Consider the following 19,878-nt stretch of genomic DNA (forward strand, 5'->3'; position numbering starts at 1 on the left):
AGTCTCAAACACTTTAATACAATGATGTTGAAGGAAAAGTTTCATATTCCTGTCAAATTAATAGTAATGTTGCTACTTATATATTTAGCATTTTACACTTCAGCAACAGGCATGCATCAATTCAACTGCGTTCATTCCTCAAACATTACATGCCCAAACCACTAACACGTTTTCCTTCTTCACTGATCAACAACTAAAGACCAAAACTTTTCTACGAAGTTTCTTCTTTTCCTTGGTGGCTTTACCTTTCAACTCAGTAAGAGATGCACATGCCATTAGGTTCAACATTTCTAACTCTGCCAATAAGAGCTGCTGTTCCCCTTGCATAAGGTAATGGTTTATTACCTACATGGGAGATGCATAAAGTCTGCCTCAGTTTTCTTTCTGATCAGCAACTGCAATTTCCTGTGTGTCACAAATGCCAGTCCTCTACTTGAATAGCACATCTCCCCTCCTACATCAAGAAACACTAGATGGTCCCCCTACACATTTAAGAGCTCTATGAGGCACAGACAAGCCTAGGTTTGTAAAATTATACTTAGCTAATTTGTCTGTGCTCTTCCCTAGCCAGCTCCCAGTCCCTTTCTTTTGCAAATACAGCAACTTGCATGCAGAGCAGTTCTTATAAACCAGAACTGGCCAGTCCAGATGTCCTATTTTAAAACACAAAAAAACACCCCAAAAGAGAAAAAAACAAAACAAGCCAAACAAAAACACTGAAAAAAACATCATCAGACTACCCAATTACAGCACAATTACCAAATTCCCCAAGTACAGTCACTATGCAAGGACAAAACAGTACATCTCTTGTCATAGTCAAGAGCAATATAACTGAGTCATATCAGAAGTTCATCAACAGCAATACGTCTTTATTCTTATCTATAAGAGACTGCAGCTTTATAGCAAGCCTCCTTCTGACCTACTGTCAGGAAAGTACCACACAGTTAATTTCCATGTCTACAAGTTTTGCTAATGTGCATTTCTGAGGTAGTTTTAAATGAGACTCTGTCATTTTATTACTACAAACAGAATTCTAGTAATGCCAAAACCAGTCATTTGAAACCAAACTTCTGACTTTAAAAATAAGTATTCTTTATGGATCCCTGTAGACGTATGCGCTCACACACTACTTCTCTAACAAGCAGCTCTGGTATTAGGTTTATGCAGAAGCTACAGACTACAGAACTTACTTAATCAATACTTAAGAGTTAAGACATACTCAAAATTCATTTAACCCTTTTACATAGGCACACAGAGAAATTGCAGAAAATTTTCTTTAGATGATAGAGACTGATGATACCTCAGAGTTTTAGTGTGTTTTAAGGGACAGAGCCAAAAAAAAAAAAACCACAAACAACTGTGTTACAGAATAAACAGAAAAAAAAGAAAAAACAGATGCCAAAGACCTCAGTATTAAGTTCTGTTCAGTGCATTCATAGTCTTATTTTTACTGAACCTTGATTCTCTGTCTTCAGCACAGATGATTTCTTTCACAAGCTATTGCAGTTATATGCTATTCTAGAGAACTTGCATACCATAAAGGTTGTGATGATAGATGCAGCTAGACATAAGAAAAATTAAACTTTTATCTGCCTGACAGTAAAAGTATTAGATTTGACAACAGAGCCCCAAAAGACTTTCTGCAACTGTTGTGAAGAAGACTACAGCACCAAAGACCTACGAAGAAAAACCAGACATCTAGGCTTAAACCAGTACAGAGAACAGAGAGAAAGTTTCAGTTACTGCCTTTGTAAGACCTTTTTCAAATGCTCTCAAGGCTGTTGATAAGTCTGTCATTACAGACTTATCTTCATGTATGTCAGATGAAGACAGATACACTAAGAACAACACATTTTTTCCGAGTAGCAAACATTTGTATATTGAAAAAGCTGGCCTCATGCTGTTAATCTTGTGGATACAGTATTACATCCACACTGCTAAAAAAGACCTAAGGAAAACATCCAAAACTGAAAATAAAATTGGTCTTTACCTCTCTTCAGGGAGTTATACAAATAAATGTTAATAAAAACAATCCAAGTTACATATACTGATTGAGATCTCCATAAGAATTTTGTTTCATTAGGCTGGTGGTTTGAACAAACAGATAAAGGCATTATATGTAATGCCTTCTAAACCTCAACAGTTTACAAGCCAAAAAAAAAAAACAAAAAAAACCCCAAAGAATAGAAGTAAGCGGACCTTCAGTCAAATCAAGAAACACTACTATTTAGATTAAGATATACAAGTTCCATTACAGGAAAAGAGACACCTAAAATCTCTGGTGGAGACACATTTAAATTACTTTTATTCACTATTTTCTTGACTTCAACAAAAGTTCGTGAAACCAAGTTATGTAGCTGGTTCAGCCCCTATAATAGGATTGAAATGTTGATACAGCTGTTGCATCTGACCTCCTGTACATCCTCTGATATGAATTCACTTTACACAACCACATATAGCCTCCATTTCTTTCAAGCCTCAGTTGAGCTATATACCAGATACACCTGTAGGCATATCCTACAGTTAAAAAGAATTCAAATACAGTCTTCAGAAGTTTTCTGAAGTTCAATAGTCACATGACATTTACTTACATGTTACAAAGATGTGGACAGTCCAAACTCTGTCTCTTCTTTCCACAAAGCTCCCCACAGCTATGCGGAATTTCATTTCTATTCCATTCGGGATTGTGTACCTTACCTAAAAAAAGGTCAAAGTCAAAAACATGTGTATTGACTTGAGTATAATATTCAATTTTGGAGAGATATTAGATCAAAAAGAAAAATTTGTATTTTCAATACTGAGTAATCTTATTTGAAAAACAAAATAACATAGGATGCTTCATGTTCGTTTTTTTTTTAATCTCATTGCAGATATATACTTAACATCTTTAAAAGTAAATTCCACAGTAATATCAAGCTCCAGAAGAGTCTTTCTTTCTATGCTCTCAGCAGGCACTTAGGTAGTTGTTATTTGACATCAAACTAAACTAACAAAACACAAGAAAGTGAAAAGGTCCCTTTAGTTGATCGGACTGCATAGTAGGTAAGAAAATTAAAAGGTGCAACCCCCTTGCTGCCTCAACACAAAAAAATAAGATACGATTCCCAATACGTAAGATCTAGCTAGTACAGAGATAGAGAATGGGGGCAGCATGAAATGACTGTGCAAATTATAAAAGTGACTTCCCTAAAAAGAAGCAGATTCTGCATAAACCTTAACTGTTGACATTTTCATGAATGCAGTAGGAAGTCTTGAACAAGAAGTGATAAATCCTTTAGGTTATACTCATGGAATATATGAGGCTTTCAGGTAAGCACGGAAACTACATTTTAATTGATCTGACATATTCTTAGCAAATCTTATAGCTCTAAGAGCATGAGATGATTGTCCTGGTTAAAGTTAATTACCACACTTCATCACAAAGGCAAACCTAATTTGACTGTCTGCAAGAGGAGCAACTGAACTAGTATTACAAATTAGAGCTGCAACAATTAAGAACACCAAGAAAATTTATTTTCTAGTGACATGACTCTTTTAGTACACCTATACTGTAAGTAGCAAGTTAGAAAAGTATGAACACACAATATGGATGGCCTTTATTCACCAGGAAAATCCTGAAAATTGGAAGATTCTAAAGAAAAATAAGCCAGGAATTTCCCCCATGCAATATAGAGGGAAAAAAAATTAAAACCACCACCAACAACAAAAAGACACAAGACTTGACCACACTCAACAGAAATTTAGTATTCTGCAACAAATACAAGATAGACTTGCATAAGCAGCTGGTTAAGTCCAAATGCCCTATCTATCATCAATGTAAAATTATCTACAGATTAAAGGTTTATGTTCCAACATGGTGTTCCACTAATATTGACCCTGTGGACAACCTGAGGTTCATACTGTAGATCTTTCAAAATTATGTAACAGTCTAGAGACAAATCAACTTAGCCTAGGCAGAATCTTTCTTATTTAACAGATGGATGACCTGTCTTAAAAGTAAAACTTTCATCTGGAATCAGGACAGTCATTCTACCTGAGTTATTAGCCCTGTACTAACAGTATTTCACACATTTCAAATGACTGTCGTAATAAGAACTCTAAATGTCTTACCTGAAATTGCATTGTTCTTAATTGACTCACTCAACCATTTAGATAAAGAGAATCTCAGGTAAAATTGTTACCTATTACAGTCTAAATTTAGTTTCTTTAAGATAAGTTCATTGACCGGCTCTATTCCAAAATAAGCTATTTGGTAGGAAGTGGGGTGAAAATTTCTAGTGCCACATTTACTGAAGGAAGGGAAAGCTACATGAAATCAACACAAATTTCGAAAGGGTAAATCCGAAACAATCTATCTACATGTATGCAATTAAGTAACATCATTTATTTCTCACTTCTTGTCATATACCTATGGCTTAGTGGATATTGCACTCAATTTCATCTACCTTTGTCATTAAACATGTACCTACATAAAAGTCTAAATAGTCCTAATACTCTTTTCTATTTAACCCGTATGTGTCCCTGATAAACGTAAGTAACAAAACTGCAACATTCATACAGTCACTCGTTTTCTTACAGTAACATCAGTTGTATGCTTGAGTTATATATTATTTTGGTGTATCCTGGCCACAAAAGCAGACATAAAAGATACAGGTTATTTCAATCCTCCTACAGAAGGAAAGCTTTTAGGATAGAAGCCCAATTCTAGTAAGTATTTTTATATAACTATATAAAAGCATATATAAATTATGATTTGTTTTGATGTTTTAAGCAACATACAGGGGTGTGATTTTGTGTGCAGCAGCCTTCCAAAATCAATAGTTTTAAACAAGGTTAAATTTCAAGGATGTAGGCAAAGGTGCAACAAAACAGAATTCAAAAAAAAAAAAAGAATCAAAAGGACAGAACTGTTTTTCTTTGCGAAAGCCATCAAGAAACTCACCACAGAAACAAGTGTAAGTTCTAGGAACTTGTGTAGAAGCATTCTGACAAGCTGGGCATCTCCAACCACTATTACCATCTGTAGATAAAAAATTAAAGATAAAAGTGACTTGAAGTAATTAAAGGAGCTAATTGGTGAGCCTAGAATAAGTACAGAAAAACAATAGGAAACAATATGAGAGTAAGTGGTGAGAAAGCAGGTTAACAAAAGCGAAGCTTTTACAGTATCAATATAAACACAGCAGTGGTACTTCATCTGACCTGACAGACTCATACTTTATATAGAAGCAAGAACAGTTTTGTTTGTTTTTTTTTTTTTTTAATTGTACTTCTGTTATCATGTTCCCTGTTATAAGACAACAATCTACTTCACAGAATATTGACAGTCTTCATGATATCTGAAGATTTGAGAAAAAAGTGTTAAAATGTGGGAAATGGGCAAGAAAAATAAAACCACCCACAGACTTAAGCAACACCTATACTTTCTTTTCATCGTTGTCTCATGTTATGACTTTACATGTATTGCAGAAGACCAGTTACATATCACTTCACGCCCTGAATAATTAGTGCTCTATAAATGAGAATAATATATTTTACTTAAATGGTGACTACACCTAACTATTGACATGGACTCTATTCTTTAAGTTGGTATTTTATTAAATAATAGTTTTCTTGCTTCTTTTTTTCAGGAAGGTGTTGGTTGGTAGCAATGGAAGGACTTCAGTGTAAGGAAGACAACATTCATGAAGATGTTGACTGCAGCGTAAGGAAAGCAACATTATGACGATGTTTTCCAAATTCAGGACCTACCTGGCTAGGAACAAATAATCATTTAGGTTGAAAAAGACCTTCAAGATCATAGAGTCCAACCACCAACCTGACATAACGAGTACCATCACTAAACCATGTCCTGTGATGACATTTGTGAAGGCACTATTGGACACAAATTGGTTATATCAATATAAGCCGATCAGCCCTCCCTGTTTCTCTTAACCAATCAATTTAAATGGTGTATGAATATATGCTCATGTTCATGCCCAAGACCAACTTCCATTTCCTCACCAAGATTTATTTGAGTGCTGTAAACTTGTAAGCACCTTATGTGGCTGCTCCCAAAGCCAGTATATTAACCCCCAAGGGATTCCCTACAGTATTATTTGGTACAGCGTACTTAGCCATTACATTAACAACGCAATTCCTTTCAATCCTTTTTAAAAGCAGACAACTAATGCTTGGAGTACTGCTTCTGTTGGACTTCTAAGTCAAGCACAGATGAGAGAACATGCGATTTCTTGGTGTGTAAAAATGCAGACAGAACTTTGCATCTTGATGCAATGATTTCATTGAATGATCTTGTATTTACGTATCCAACACTGAAATCAGTTTTAGCCACAATACTGGAAAGAATCAAAACAGTTAAGAGGATTATATAAAGTATCCAAAGAACCCTGAAAAACACATTTCTGACTTAATATATTTTTAGGCTTACCAGTTACCTTAAATTAGACACCATTTAGAACTAATTTTCCAACACAGAAAACAAAAATTTTTACTATTACATATATTTGAGAGAAAATGTACATACGAGAGAAAATATCTACCTTCTGCTTGAGAAGCCGGTGATCTTGCCCATTTCTTAATGCAATTCAGGTGGAATACATGGTAACAATTTTGGCAGCTCCACACAGGGGCTACTATTCGGACTACCTCACAACATACCATACACTCATACTTCTCTGTGGTCAGCTGCTCAATCAAGGACCCTGCAAATAAAATATATTACTTACATGCAAAACATCAACTAGCTAAGAAAAAATAAATCCAAGATTTCACATAAATTTTAACAGAACTTCTTTTTCCTGTGTGGCTCTGAACAAGGTATTATTAGCTTGCCCCTGGAAAACACTCGGTACACATTTCTCTTGTTTCAGAGCAGGGAAAGGGAGTATGAGACTTGCATAGAAGTGGCAACAATAATTTCTGCTGACAAACAACAATCATTGTGATCTTACAAAAGAGTTAATAGCTCTTAGCCTGCAAGTTTGAGGTTTTACACAACATTTTATATGAAATCATAAAAGTTTACCTATACATCATTTACATATATGTCATATAAAGTTTACAACAAAAACCTTGAGACTTATCAACTGCAGGAGTCTCATTCAAAATTAAATTTCATTCCCGTCATTATTTCTGGAAGACCACAAAACAAATACTAACAGTGCTGTACCTGCGTTATATAAACCAGACCCTCATAAATTGCTTTAGGAGTGGAATTACTGGGAAACAATAGCCAAAACATAGGGCCTTTTGAGCCGAATGAAAGAATTTAAAAAAGGATCTTGAAAATAAAGCAAGAATTCTAAATGAAAGATGAAACAGCCTGAAAACAGAGTTAGATGCACAAATATAACAAAGGCGCCACATAACTTCAGTTCTGCCAGATTAACTCTCCCACCAAGTCAAAGATATCAAATACACCTCAGAAATACTATTTGACCACAGAATTTTAAAATCTCTTAATTACATAGCTTTCACATAGTTTTTACAAGGGAAGTTAGGACCCATAACAAATGACAAAAGAAAAATGACTACTAATTAAAAAATGTTCTGTACCACACATGACTTTGAGAGCATGACTATAGATGTCTGGAAAGTTGAAAGTGTGTATTGGGATTATGTGGCACGGTCTGGGTATCAGGGGGTGCAGGGATGGCCTCTGTGAAAAGAATGCAGAAACTGCCCCATGTTAAATAAGGGCCAGTTTCAGCCAGCTCCAAAGGGACCTGCCGCTGCCCAGAGACAACCCAATAAGCAATGCTGTTTATGCCTCTGAGAGAGCACTATTTAAGAGAGGGGAAAAGAGAGCACTATTTAAGAGAGGGGAAAAACTGCTGCACAACAGCAGCTGGGAGAGAGAGGAGTGAGAAACAGCCTTGCAGACACCAAGGTCAGTGAAGAAGGAGGGGGAGGAGGTGCTCCAGGTGCTGCAGCAGAAGTTCCCCTGCAGCCTGTGGTAAGGACCATGGTGGTTGGATCTGGCTGTCCCCCTGCAGCCCACAGTGTACCATGGCAGAGCAGGCTTCCACACTGCAGCCCATGGAGAAAACCACAGTGGAGCAGGTGGGGCTTACCTGGAAGAGGCTGTGACCTGTGGAGGACCCCCACTAGAGCAGACTCTGGGGTGGACCTGTCTCCCACAGAGAGGAGCCCACGCAGGAGCAGGGGGCCTGGGGGGAGCTGCCGCCCACCCGTGGGGGACCCGTGCTGGAGCAGTTTGCTCCTGATGGATGGACCCCGTGGTACGCAGCCGTGTCGGAGCAGTTCTTGAAGAGCTGCTGCCTGTGGGCAGCCCCCGCAGGCTCAGTTCGGGAAGGACGGCATCCCGTGGGAGGGACCCCATGTGGAGCAGGGGCAGAGAGTGACTGAGGAGGAGTGGTAGAGACAAAATGCTACAGACTGACCACAGACACCATTCCCTGTTCCCCTGTGCTGCCCAGTGGGAAGAGGTGAAAGAGGGTGGATGGGGGGGAAGGTGTTTTCATTTTTTTGTTTGTTTGTTTCTCCCTGCTCTAGCTTGTTAGCAATAGGTAATAAATTTCTCTAATCTCCCTATGCTGAGTCGGTTTTGCCAGTGACAATAATTGTTGAGTGATCTCCCTGTCTTCATCTCAACCCTTCAGACCTTTTCATCATATTTTTCCCCCTTTCCCTTTGAGGAGGGGGAAGTGAGAGAGTGGTTGTGGTGGAGCCCAGCTGCCCAGCTGGGTAAAACCACCACAAAGTGTTCACAATATTTACCCTCCTTAATATGATACAAGCGCTTCTGAGCATCTTTTCTAGCCATCCTGCATCAAGCACCACAAGATTTAGAATTAACTGTCATATCTGCTTTCAGTACCCTACGAATTTTACCTGCTGACAAGAAAACAACCATGATGAAAACTTATTTCCCTACTCTTCTCCAGGAGACTAAAGCTATGTTGCTCTCAGAAAGGATGGTTGTCCCATAACAGTTAAAAAGATAAGGTCCCCCTGAAAATAGTGGCAGATATTGTTTCCAAAACAGCTCCCAACTAAAGCATGAAAAGAAGTATTGCCAATGTGGCAGGGGAAAGATCCTTATGTTCCCTGTAAAAGATCACTACCTCTTTTTCTGGTTATTGCATATGATGTTCTTCACTTAAGGACAATATTTGGAGAAAAATTGACTACCTTTAATTTTATGATTCAAGTAGAACATCAAATTTCACGCTTCTGAGTATTTTAAAGCTAGAAAAAGCATCAAGGAAGTTCTTGATCCCTGAGCATCTAGCAAGGGAACAAAGCTTCTTACTGGAGCTATCTTATGCTTCCTGATTACACTACTACTTTCTAAGCTCTGAAAGAGAAAAAACTTCACACAATTCCACAGCACAATCAAGGTAATGAGAATTAGTCTACCAATCTCTTATGTAAGAATAAGAACTTGCTATCCAGGTTAAACAATTTCTGGAGAAACAGAAACCAGTACTGTGGCATTGAAGAAATTCAGATTTCCGTTTCATATTTTAAGTCCCTAACTGTATGAGTTGCCACAAAATTCGCTCAGGCAGTGAAAACTTAAGGGTGTGCTTTTCACCAACAACTGCACATGGTTCTACTCCCAACTTCCAAAACCAGTATCTAAAGACATTTTCCATTTCTAATTACCTTTTGGTACTACTGGTGCAAAAAAATAGGAAAATAATCCAGTTAGGAACAGAATGCAATTCTTCTACCAGGGATTTTCGTCCTCTTACATAAAACATAAGAAAACTTCCTCCACAAAAATCAATTTTTGAATTATCCCTCTCAAGACCAAATGTTCAGAACACCCACAACATATGTTTTAACACAATGCCTGATTAGGCCATCATTTGCAGTTCAGTAGTAGAACAAACTTTTAAAAAAAATATGTCCTCTCTAGTAAACTTACGGGACATCTGCCCACCAGAAACCACAAGTTTACCTTTAGTTCTACCTCTGGAAACTGATAGTGGCCTGATGTGAAATAATAAGCATCTTCAGCTAGTCAAGTGTGAAGGCAGTTTAAATTATTTAAGATCATATATTTCATACCATAGTACACAACAGTCTAGAATGCTTACCTGTATGAGTTTCCTTGTTTTTTGGTATATCACTTTGCTTCTTCCAGTACTGGGTCCAGCTGAAATGAAGGGAAGATACCTGATCCCCCTTTAGCAGGAACTTTCTTCCATTACATCTGACAGAGTCAGACAATTCATGCTTGCTCTCACTGGTCAAGTTTTCATCATTTTTGCAAACAGAGAGTTCTTTCTTCCTCTCATTTTTATCTTTTGGAGTATATGCATGTGAAGACTTCTTACCTACTTTTGTATTTTTACTACGATGAGAATCATGTCTTCTCTGACTCTCTTTTTCCACTGGGGGTTTATTCCACACAGGCTTCCGGGGATATCTTTTGTTTACATAATTGTAGCCTTTCTGCTCATCCCCACTACCATTCGGTGCCTCGCAGAATGCCTTTCCAACAGATGATTCTGAAGAGTCAGACTGACTCAAATCCAAAGATGGAACATTTTCAAACAGCTCTACTTTCTGTTTAGAGTTTATTCTCTTTTCTCGCTCATGTACTTGCCTTCCCTTCTCCCTGAAACCTCTTCCAGATGCATGCATCAAGTGCGTTTTCTTTGGCTTTGCCCCTCTGCTATCTGCATTAGGTACATCCCTGTCACTCTCTGAAGAGAGAAGGTCATTATATCCTCTAGGAGGTGCTCTTCTTCCATGTACCATTGCAGCATCTGAAGTTCCTGGACTTGCAGCAGTATCAGTAGTACTTTGTCTTACCTTATTTCTAGCACATGTGCTATCATTTCTTGATCTGTGCCACCTCTGGCTTTGAAAGTAGCGATTTTTTGAACTTTTAGTGGTACCAAAATATTGGTGAAAGTCTTGAGCATTCCCATACTGACTTTCAGGATTAAAAACACCACAATGCTTTGTGGAAGAGTTTTCAAAATCCGTAGCTCTTTCAGACAGACTAGAAAATGGTAAACTATTTCTACTCTGATTACTGTTAGATTCTTTCCTATCTTTATTTACCCAGTTTACATCTGTAGATTGTCTTTCTCCTGGAAGGGAATCAGGGGCATCAGGACTGAGATTCAGTGCACCTAAAAAGCATAAAGACAAAAAATAAACACGTCTTAAAAAAAAAAAAAAAAAAAAAGGCATACAGGCGAAGGCCTAAAAGTTTAATCAATTGCAAGCTAGACAGAACTACTAAAAATAAGTTTCTAGAAACTCAAGTTGAATCATACAGCATCTTGACTTCTTTAGACAAAGACTGCGATGGCCTAGAGTCAAGAACAGAAAAAAAGCCTAAGATTTAAAAAAAAAAAAAAAAAAAAAACACTTGAAGCATCACTGCATGTATAAGCATGGTATACAGTGTGATAATCAGTGTTTAACATGGGCCTAAATTTCCCCTAAGACATTTGCATACATGCACAAACCTGAAGGAAAAGATGTCCTTTGCATACAATTTGAGATTTTAATACTACACAGAACTTTGAATATAAATAATATTCCATCATCTAAAGAGCAGCAATAGTCAATGCTTGCATGAACTCTGATTTCACTGTTCTATACACAGGTGCATTAAGTGGCAGAGGGACTACACAAGGGTAGCCTGTTTTTCTATTATGATGTAATCAAAATGAACCATGCTTCTCCTGTAGAGGTCTCTTTCTGTCATTTCTATGACTGAAGTGATAAGAAAGAGGTGCGTGTCAGAAACCCCATCTAGCTCAATTCTGAAACTTATTCTCAACAAAAAAGCCCTGGAGTGAAGCGGGACCAAATGAAAGATGGTTAATACTCAAGGATCAGCTCCTCCACGGTCAAGCATGGTCCATCCCAACGAGCAGGAGGTCAGGCAGAAGTGGCCAAACTCACAAAAAGGAAGTGTACAGGGGATGGAAGCAAGGACAGGTAACCTTGGGGGAAATGCAGAGAAATCATTAGAGCATCCAGGAATGAAGTTAGGAAACCTGAAGTCCAAATGGAATTGAGTTTGGTCAGGAATGTCAAAGACAACAAGAAGGGCTTCTGTAAGCACAGAGGTCACAAAAGGAAGACTAGGGAAAATGTGGGCCCACTGCTGAACAACAACAAGAACGTCATTACACAGAACAGGGAAAAGGCTGAAGTACTGAATGCCTTCTTTGTCTCGGTCTTTCCTAGAAAGACTGGCTTTCTGGAATCCAGGCTCCTGGAGACCAGGGGGAAAGACTGCAGCAAGGAACATGTATCCTTAGGCGAAGAAGATCAGGTCAGAGCATACTTAAGCAATCTGGACATACATGCTTCCATGGTCCCTGATGGGATGCACCCACAAGCTCTGATGGACCTGATAATCACTGTGAGGCCACTCAAAAATCCTTGGTGACTCAGAAGTGCCTGAAGACTGGAGGAAAGCACATGTCCCTCCTACCTCTAAGGCGGAAGACACAGAGAACTATAGGCCAGTAAACCTCACCTAAGTTCTGGGGAAGGAACAGCTGACCATGGAATTTCCAGGCACATGAAGGACAAGAAACTCATGACGAAGTCTCACCATGAATTCAGCAAGGGGAAGTCATGCTTGATCAACCTGATAAACTTCTCTGATGGCCAGATGGATGAGAGGAGAGCAGTGACCACTGTCTACCTGGACTGCAGTAAGGCCTTTGACACTGTCCCCAGTAAGACCCTTACAGACAAGCTGTTGATGTTTGGGCTAGAGGGACAGGCAGTGAGGTGGGTTGAAAACTGGCTGAATGGACAGGCCCACAGGGTGGTGACCAGAGTCACAAAGTCTAGTTGGAGGACAGTAACTAGCAGTATACCTCATTACGGGCTCCAGTTGTGTTTAACATCTTCATTAATGACCTGGATGATGGGGCAGAGCGTACCCCCAGCAAGTTTGTAGATGACACAAACAGAGGGTCATGATGCCATCCAGGGGACCTTGACAAGCTGGAGAAATGGGCCGGCAGGAACCTCGTGAAGTTCAACAAGGGGAAGTTCAAAGTTCTGCACCTGGGAAGAACCACCCATGGACCATTTTGGGGTCACCCACCTAGAAAGCAGCTTTGCAGAAAGGGACCTGGGAGGTCCTGGTGGACACCAATTTGTATGTGAGTCAACAATGTGCCCTTGTGGCTACGAAGGCTAACAGTATTTTGGGCTGCATTAGGGAAAGTACTGCCAGCAGGTTGACAGAGGTGATCCTTCCCCTCTAAGAAGCACTGATGAGGCCACACCTGGAGTACTGCATCCAGTTCTGGGCTCCTCAGGAACAGAGGCACACTGGCATACCAGAGCGAGCCCAACAAAGGGCCATGAAAATGATGAACAGACTGGAGCATCTCTCCTCTGAAGGAAGGCTAAGAGAGTTGGGACTGTTCAGCCTAGAGACAAGGAGGTTCAGGAGGGATCTTATCCAAGTATATAAATCCCTGAAGGCGAGGGGGGTAATAACAAGGACAGAGCCAAGCTCTTTTTAGTGGTGCACAGTGAAAGGACAAGAGGCAACAGGTCCAAAACCGAGACACAAGAGCTTCCCTCTGAACATCAGCAAACACGCCTTCACTGTGTGGGTGCTTTTTGAAAGCACCTTCCAAATAATATGCAAGTTTGAAGAAACAGATGGAAAACCATGAACCAGATATTAAAAAACACCTCAATAATATTAATAATTAAGACTTCTTTTTAAAATCATCCATGAATAGGATTCCTATTCTTACTGCCAGCTTTTACATTGTAAAAAAAAAACATCCAGAGAAGTGGTAAATTCTACTAACTAAATTGATTACTGTCCGCCAAGACAAGAAACAGCAGAATACATACAAAAACACAATAAACAGTAGCTAACTGTGTCTTAGATTTCCTCTGACAGTTACATGTAAATACATAAATCTCCCAAGAGAAAGGAAACATCTACAGCTAGATTCCAGCCTGTATTTCTATGAAATAATCAAGGAAGTTTCATATTCTCATGAAATGAAGAGCCATTAAAGAAAGAGTTTTAATAATAATCTTGAGGCATCCAGCTCAAAATTTAGCAGTCAATCAGGTGATCACTAGTTATTACATGCTTTGTTTATATACTAGCTCCCAGGAGAAGGCCAAGTTCATTTCAGGGCAGACAGATGTCATCAGTTTCAAACTGAGGCCTACAGCAAAACTCCTTCACCAACACTCACAGAGGGACGGGGGGCCAATAACACAGGAGAGCAGAAGTTGGCAACAAGGCCCAGCAGGAGGAAGTCTTCCCCCAAAGCCTGAGGTGCTCTTACAGACCTGCTTCAGCCCTCTACAGACTGAAAAGGAAAGACCTGTTGCAGAGGAAGCAGAGCTGAGTAAAGAAGATCAATCTGATCAATCTGCTACCTGAATAACAACCAGTGCAACTAAGAAAGGTGACAGGCGATGGTAATAGGTGACTCTTCTGAGAGGTACCGAGGCATCCATCTGATGACCTGACCTGCTCTTGAGAGAAGTCTCCTGCTCACCAGGGGCTCGTATCAGGGACTGCCAAGCTTTGTACAGCCTAAGGACTATTACCCACTGCTGCTGTTTCACATGGGCATCTGTGATGCAGCCAGGAGCAGTCCGAGGATAATCGAGAGGGATTACAGAGCCCTGGGAGCAGCAGTAAAGGACTCAGGAGCACAGGGAGTCCCTTCGTCCATGCTCCTGATCAAAGGCAAGGGGACTGAAAGGGACAGTTGGATCTGGCAAATCAACAGATGCTTACAGGACTGGTGCCACAAGCAGGAGTTTGGCTATTTAAACAATGGGACTGGCTCTGAGAAACCTGGTCTGCTGGGGGCTGATGGGGTCCACCTGTCAGAGCATCTTTGAAGAGCATCTTTGGTCATAAGCTTGCCAAGCTGGTGAAGATGGCTTTAAACTAAAGTTGCTGGGGAGGGAAACCTCAATCCATTCTGCTCTTCCCAGTTTGACGTTGGTGTCACCGATGCCCACCCAGAGCCTGGAGAAGGGTCACGGGTCAGCAGGGGAGCACCTGAAGAGCAGCACAAAGGAATTCCAGCCACTCCAGCAAGTCAGCTTCATTCAGGGGCCCAACTTAAATGCCTCTATGATAACGCAGTAGCACGGGGAATAAACAAGAGGAGTTACAGATGTATGCACGCCTGCAGGGCTATGACCTCACTGAAATTACGGAGGTATGGTAGAACAGTTCCCATGACTGGAGTGTTAGAATAGAAGTATACAGGCTCTTTAGGAAGGACAGGCAGGGGACGTGAGGAGGGGATGTCACCCTCTATGTTGATGAGCAGCCGGAACGCATGGAGCTCTGCCTGAGGATGCACCCAAAATGGTGCAGTTTAGGATCCTGTGGGCAGCGAGGAGGGAGCACAGCCAGCTCACTACCCTGGACCTCAGGAGAGCAGACTTTGGCCTCTTCATGGATCTACTTGGTACAGTACCATGGGACAACACCCTGGAGGGAAGAGGAGCCCAAGAAAGCTGCTTAATATTCAAGCTAATGCACATGGAAAATAAGGAGGTGATTGGTGACGGCCAACAAATCTGGTGGCCTCCTGTGACAGGGTTACAGCATTGGTGGACAGGGGAAGAGCAACTGATGTCACGTAGCTGGACCTGTGCAAAGTATTTGACGCTGTCACACACAGTATCCCCGTCTGGACTGGAGAGACATGGATTTGATAAGTAGACCACGTGATCGGTAAGGAATTGGCTGGATGGTTGCACTCAAAATGTCGTGGTCAACAGCTCAATGTCCAAGTGGAGATCAGTGGCAAGGGGTGTTCCTCAGGGGTCGGTACTGGGACCAGTGCTGTTTAACATCTTTGTCAGTGACATGGACAGAGAGATTGAGTGTACCCTCATTACGTTTGCCGAAGACACCAAGCTCTGTGGTGCAGTCAACGACCTTTACAGGGAAACAATCCACTGGTATGCAACAAATTCAGGTAGCTATCTTTTCACATTAGTAGAGTAAATTTTGTGAAGCCTTAGGCCACACTAAGAGCTCCATATCACCTGAACCTGGTATTCAGTGGTGATTGAGGAACGGGGAGCAGCATCATGTGGGGGCCTGGGTGGTGCTGATGGGGAAGGGGGGGGATGTGCCGACTAAGGATGGTGCCTGATGAGAGCCTGCCCTGGGAGATAGCTGAAGCCATCCTGCCCTGCAACAACGAACTGCCAATCTGAAGGAACATAACATAAATGCATTGAGAACTGATTAGACTATAGTGAAGATTGTAAAGGTACGGAGGATTGTACGGGAGACAAAGATTGTACAGGTGTAAGAAGCCAGGGAAAGTTTTGAGTGGGGTCCCTCCTCGCAGGAGCCCAGCTTGAGCTGATATATGGGTATCATTAAGTTTTCACTGAATAAAATAAGACTTCACTCTTTGAGTGAATTTTGGATGCCAGAGGAAAACCATTCTAGTAGGGGAAACAACAGGTTCCCCTAACATGCTGGAGAGAACAGATGCCATCCAGAGGGACCTAGACAGGTTTGACAGGTGAGCCCATGTGAACCTCCTGCAATTCAACAAGGTCAAGTGCAAGGGCCTGCACCTGGGTTTGAGCAACCCCAAACGCAAATACAAGCTGGATGGAGAATAAATTGAGAGCAGACCTGAGAAGGATTTCAGGGTGTTGGCGATGAGGAGCTCAACACGAGCCAGCAATGTGCACTTGCAGCCCAGAAAGCCAACCACATCCTGGGCTGCATCAAAAGAAGCATGGCCAGCAGGTCGAGGGAGGCAATTCTCCTTTTCTACTCTGTTCTTGTGAGACCCCACCTAGGGTACTGCATTCATCTCTGGAGTCCCCAACACAAGAAAGACATGGACCTATCAGAGCAAGTCCAGAGGAGGGCCACAAAGATGATCAATGGGCTGGAGCACCTCCACTATAAAGACAGGCTGAAGGAGTTGGGCTTGTTCAGCCTGGAGAAGAGATGGCGCCGAGGAGACCTTACAGCAGTCTTCCAGTACTTAAAGGGGGCCTACAGGAAAGCCAGAGAGGGACTCTTTGACAGGGAGTGTAGTTACAGGACAAAGAGTAATGGCTTTGAACTAAAACAGGGCAGATTTTGATTACATTTTAGAAATAAATTCTTTACTCAGAGGGTGGTGAGGCACTGGAACAGGTTGCACAGAGAACCTGTTGATGCACCATCCCTGGAAATGTTTAAGGCCAGGCTGGATGGGGCTGTGAGCAACCTGGTCTAGTGGGAGGTGTCCCTGACTATGGCAGGGGGGTTGAAATTAGGTGATCTTTCAGGTCTCTTCTGACCCAAACCATTTTATGATTCTGTGACTCAAAGCAATTCAAATTCTGAAAGGTTATTTCTGAAGATAAATGACAGTATAGTGTGTACAGTCTATTTGTGCCAACACCGCATATATCCAGATACAAAATAGTCCAATCAGCTGAACACAAAGCACACACAACAAGGAAGACACTCTCTGCAGATCTTATAGTACCTGTATTATACTGTACCAGGAAAAAAAAAAAAAGGTACATTACGGAAATCTGAACCTTTTTGATAGCTTTGGAAGCATTAAACATCTTCCTCACAGAACAAGCTCAATCTTTTCTGTCTTCTCTGGGCATTTTATATAACTGTATTCAACTACATTATGCTATAATTTTCACAGACAACACAGATTTGCAAAAGATTGGATTTCTTTCTCGACAGGAATGACATTGTTTCAAGCTTAAAGAACCATGCAGTGGGACCCATTTTCATGCAAAACAAAATGCCCATCCGAAACTTACTGTTTATTCCAACTGTGACAGCTCATCTAATAAAAGATATGTTCCCTTCCCACAACTCTTTCCAGAAATTAGAGAAAGAATGACATACAAAAGCATCACTATCATAGAATCACTGAACGGTTGAGTTTGGAAAGGAACTCTTCAGATCATCTATAGCCCAAACACCCTGCTTGAGCTGTGTCCAGTCAGGTTCGAAACATCTCTACGGCCAGAGACTCCACAACCTCTCTGCAACCTGTTCTAGACCACCCTCATGATAAAAAGACTTCTTGTGTTCAGACAATTTCATGTACTTTAACATTTACTTTTCACTCAATACCACTGAGAAGAGCCTGGATCCATATTCTTTACTCACTCTCCCCTGAGCCTTCTCTTCTCCAGGCCACACAGTCCCAGCTCTCTCAGCCTCTCCCCTTATGAGGGATGCTCCCACACCTTAATCATCTTCATAGCCCTTTGCTGGACTTTAACCACTAACGGAAATCTTCCTTGTACTGGGGAGCCCAAAACTGGACACAGTACTCCAGATGCAGCTTCACCAGTGCTGACTACAGAGGAAGGATCTCCTCCCTTGACCATCTGGCAACATTCTTCTAAATGCAGTCTCGGTTACTGTTGGTCTTCTTTGGAAGAAGGGTTCATTTCCGGTTTATGGTCAACTTGTAATCCATGAAGGACCCCAAGGTCCCTCTCTGCAGGGCTGCCTGCCAGCCAGTTGGCCCCCAAAGCATATTAGTGCATACTACTACGCTCTTCTCTATGTTATTGTCCAAATTCAATGCACCTACATTTAGAACAAAATCTTAAGTTTTGGCTGGACCACTTGAAGAAGACAGAGCAAAAAAATATAAGTAGGGAGAAGAACTACAACTTCACCATAAGTAGCTTAGATACTAAGGGAAGTATCTACTACAGAATGACTTTTGCATAAGGACTAAATGCATTATGAGTTTTCACTTTCCTGTTCACCCTTACAGTATGCTTTATAGCAGCTCCTTGATACCTTCATTTTAATGACTTGCTGTATGAGGAAACAGAACCCACTTGTCATCATAAACGCAAAAAAGCAAAACTACATTTAACAGCAATTGCAGCAACTGATGGGGAAAAAATCTGTAATGTCTATTAAATACAAATATAACCTTTCATTTGGGATGTCTCTTCTAGGTGCACACGGCTGGAAACCGGAAAGGTATACCAACATGCTTAATCACTCCACAACTGTCTTGTTTATTATATTCTTCCCCTGGATCTCAATAACCATTCACTATTATCAAAATATCCTGTTCAGGTTGCACATGTACCATGACCTAAACCAGCCATTCTTTGACCTCAACTGCTTCCCCTGGTATAACCTGAGACCAGAAATATTTTTTACATTTAAGCTCTCAAAATCAGGCTGTCTATAAAGTTCTGTAGTGGGTTTATACGGCAAGGTTTTGGTAGCGGGGGGCTACAGCGGTGGCTTCTGTGAGAACAATCCAGAAGCTGCCCCATGTTAGATAATGGACCCGGCGCTGGCCAGAGCCGTGCCAATAAGTGATGTTGTTTGAGCCTCTGTGAGAGCATATTTAAGACAGGGAAAAAAAAAAAAACTGCTGCAGAACAGCAGCTGGGAGAGAGCGAGGAGTGAGAAACAGCCTTGCAGGCGCCAAGGTCAGTGAAGAAGGAGAGGGAGGAGTTGCTCCAGGTGACAGAGCAGAAGTCCCCTGCGGCCTGTGGTAAGGACCATGGTGGAGCAGGCTGTCCCCCTGCAGCCCATGGAGTACCACGGTGGAGCAGATCTCCACCCTGCAGCCTGTGGAGGAGACCACGGTGGAGCAGGTGGACCTGCACTGACGGAGGCTGCGACCTGTGGGAGACCCCCACCATAGCAGATTCCGGGCAGGACCTGCAGCCTGTGGAAAGGAGCCCACGCAGGAGCAGGGGGCCTGGGGGGAGCTGCTGCCCGTGGTGGACCCGTGTTAGAGCAGTTTGCTCCTGGGGGATAGACCCTGTGGTACGGAGCCATATCTGGAGCAGTTCTTGAAGAGCTGCTGCCTGTGGGAAGCCCATGCTAGATCAGTTTGGGAAGGATGGCATCCCGTGGGAGGGACCCCGCAT

At 41.5% G+C, this 19,878-nt stretch overlaps 1 protein-coding gene across 1 annotated transcript in view; it reads right to left on the minus strand.

Annotated features, from left to right (window-relative positions):
* Window positions 1–19,878, minus strand: part of NFX1 (nuclear transcription factor, X-box binding 1) — a 61,946-nt gene that overhangs the window by 40,002 nt on the left and 2,066 nt on the right. Inside the window, exons 2-5 of the mRNA XM_035549774.1 lie at window positions 10,071–11,117; window positions 6,543–6,704; window positions 4,943–5,020; window positions 2,592–2,697 (exon numbers count right to left, since the gene is read on the minus strand). Coding sequence (XP_035405667.1) covers window positions 2,592–2,697; window positions 4,943–5,020; window positions 6,543–6,704; window positions 10,071–11,117 — 1,393 coding nt within the window. The remainder of the gene's footprint in view (window positions 1–2,591; window positions 2,698–4,942; window positions 5,021–6,542; window positions 6,705–10,070; window positions 11,118–19,878) is intronic.

Source organism: Cygnus atratus, chromosome 2 (assembly GCF_013377495.2).
Source record: "Cygnus atratus isolate AKBS03 ecotype Queensland, Australia chromosome 2, CAtr_DNAZoo_HiC_assembly, whole genome shotgun sequence".
NCBI lineage: Eukaryota > Metazoa > Chordata > Aves > Anseriformes > Anatidae > Cygnus > Cygnus atratus.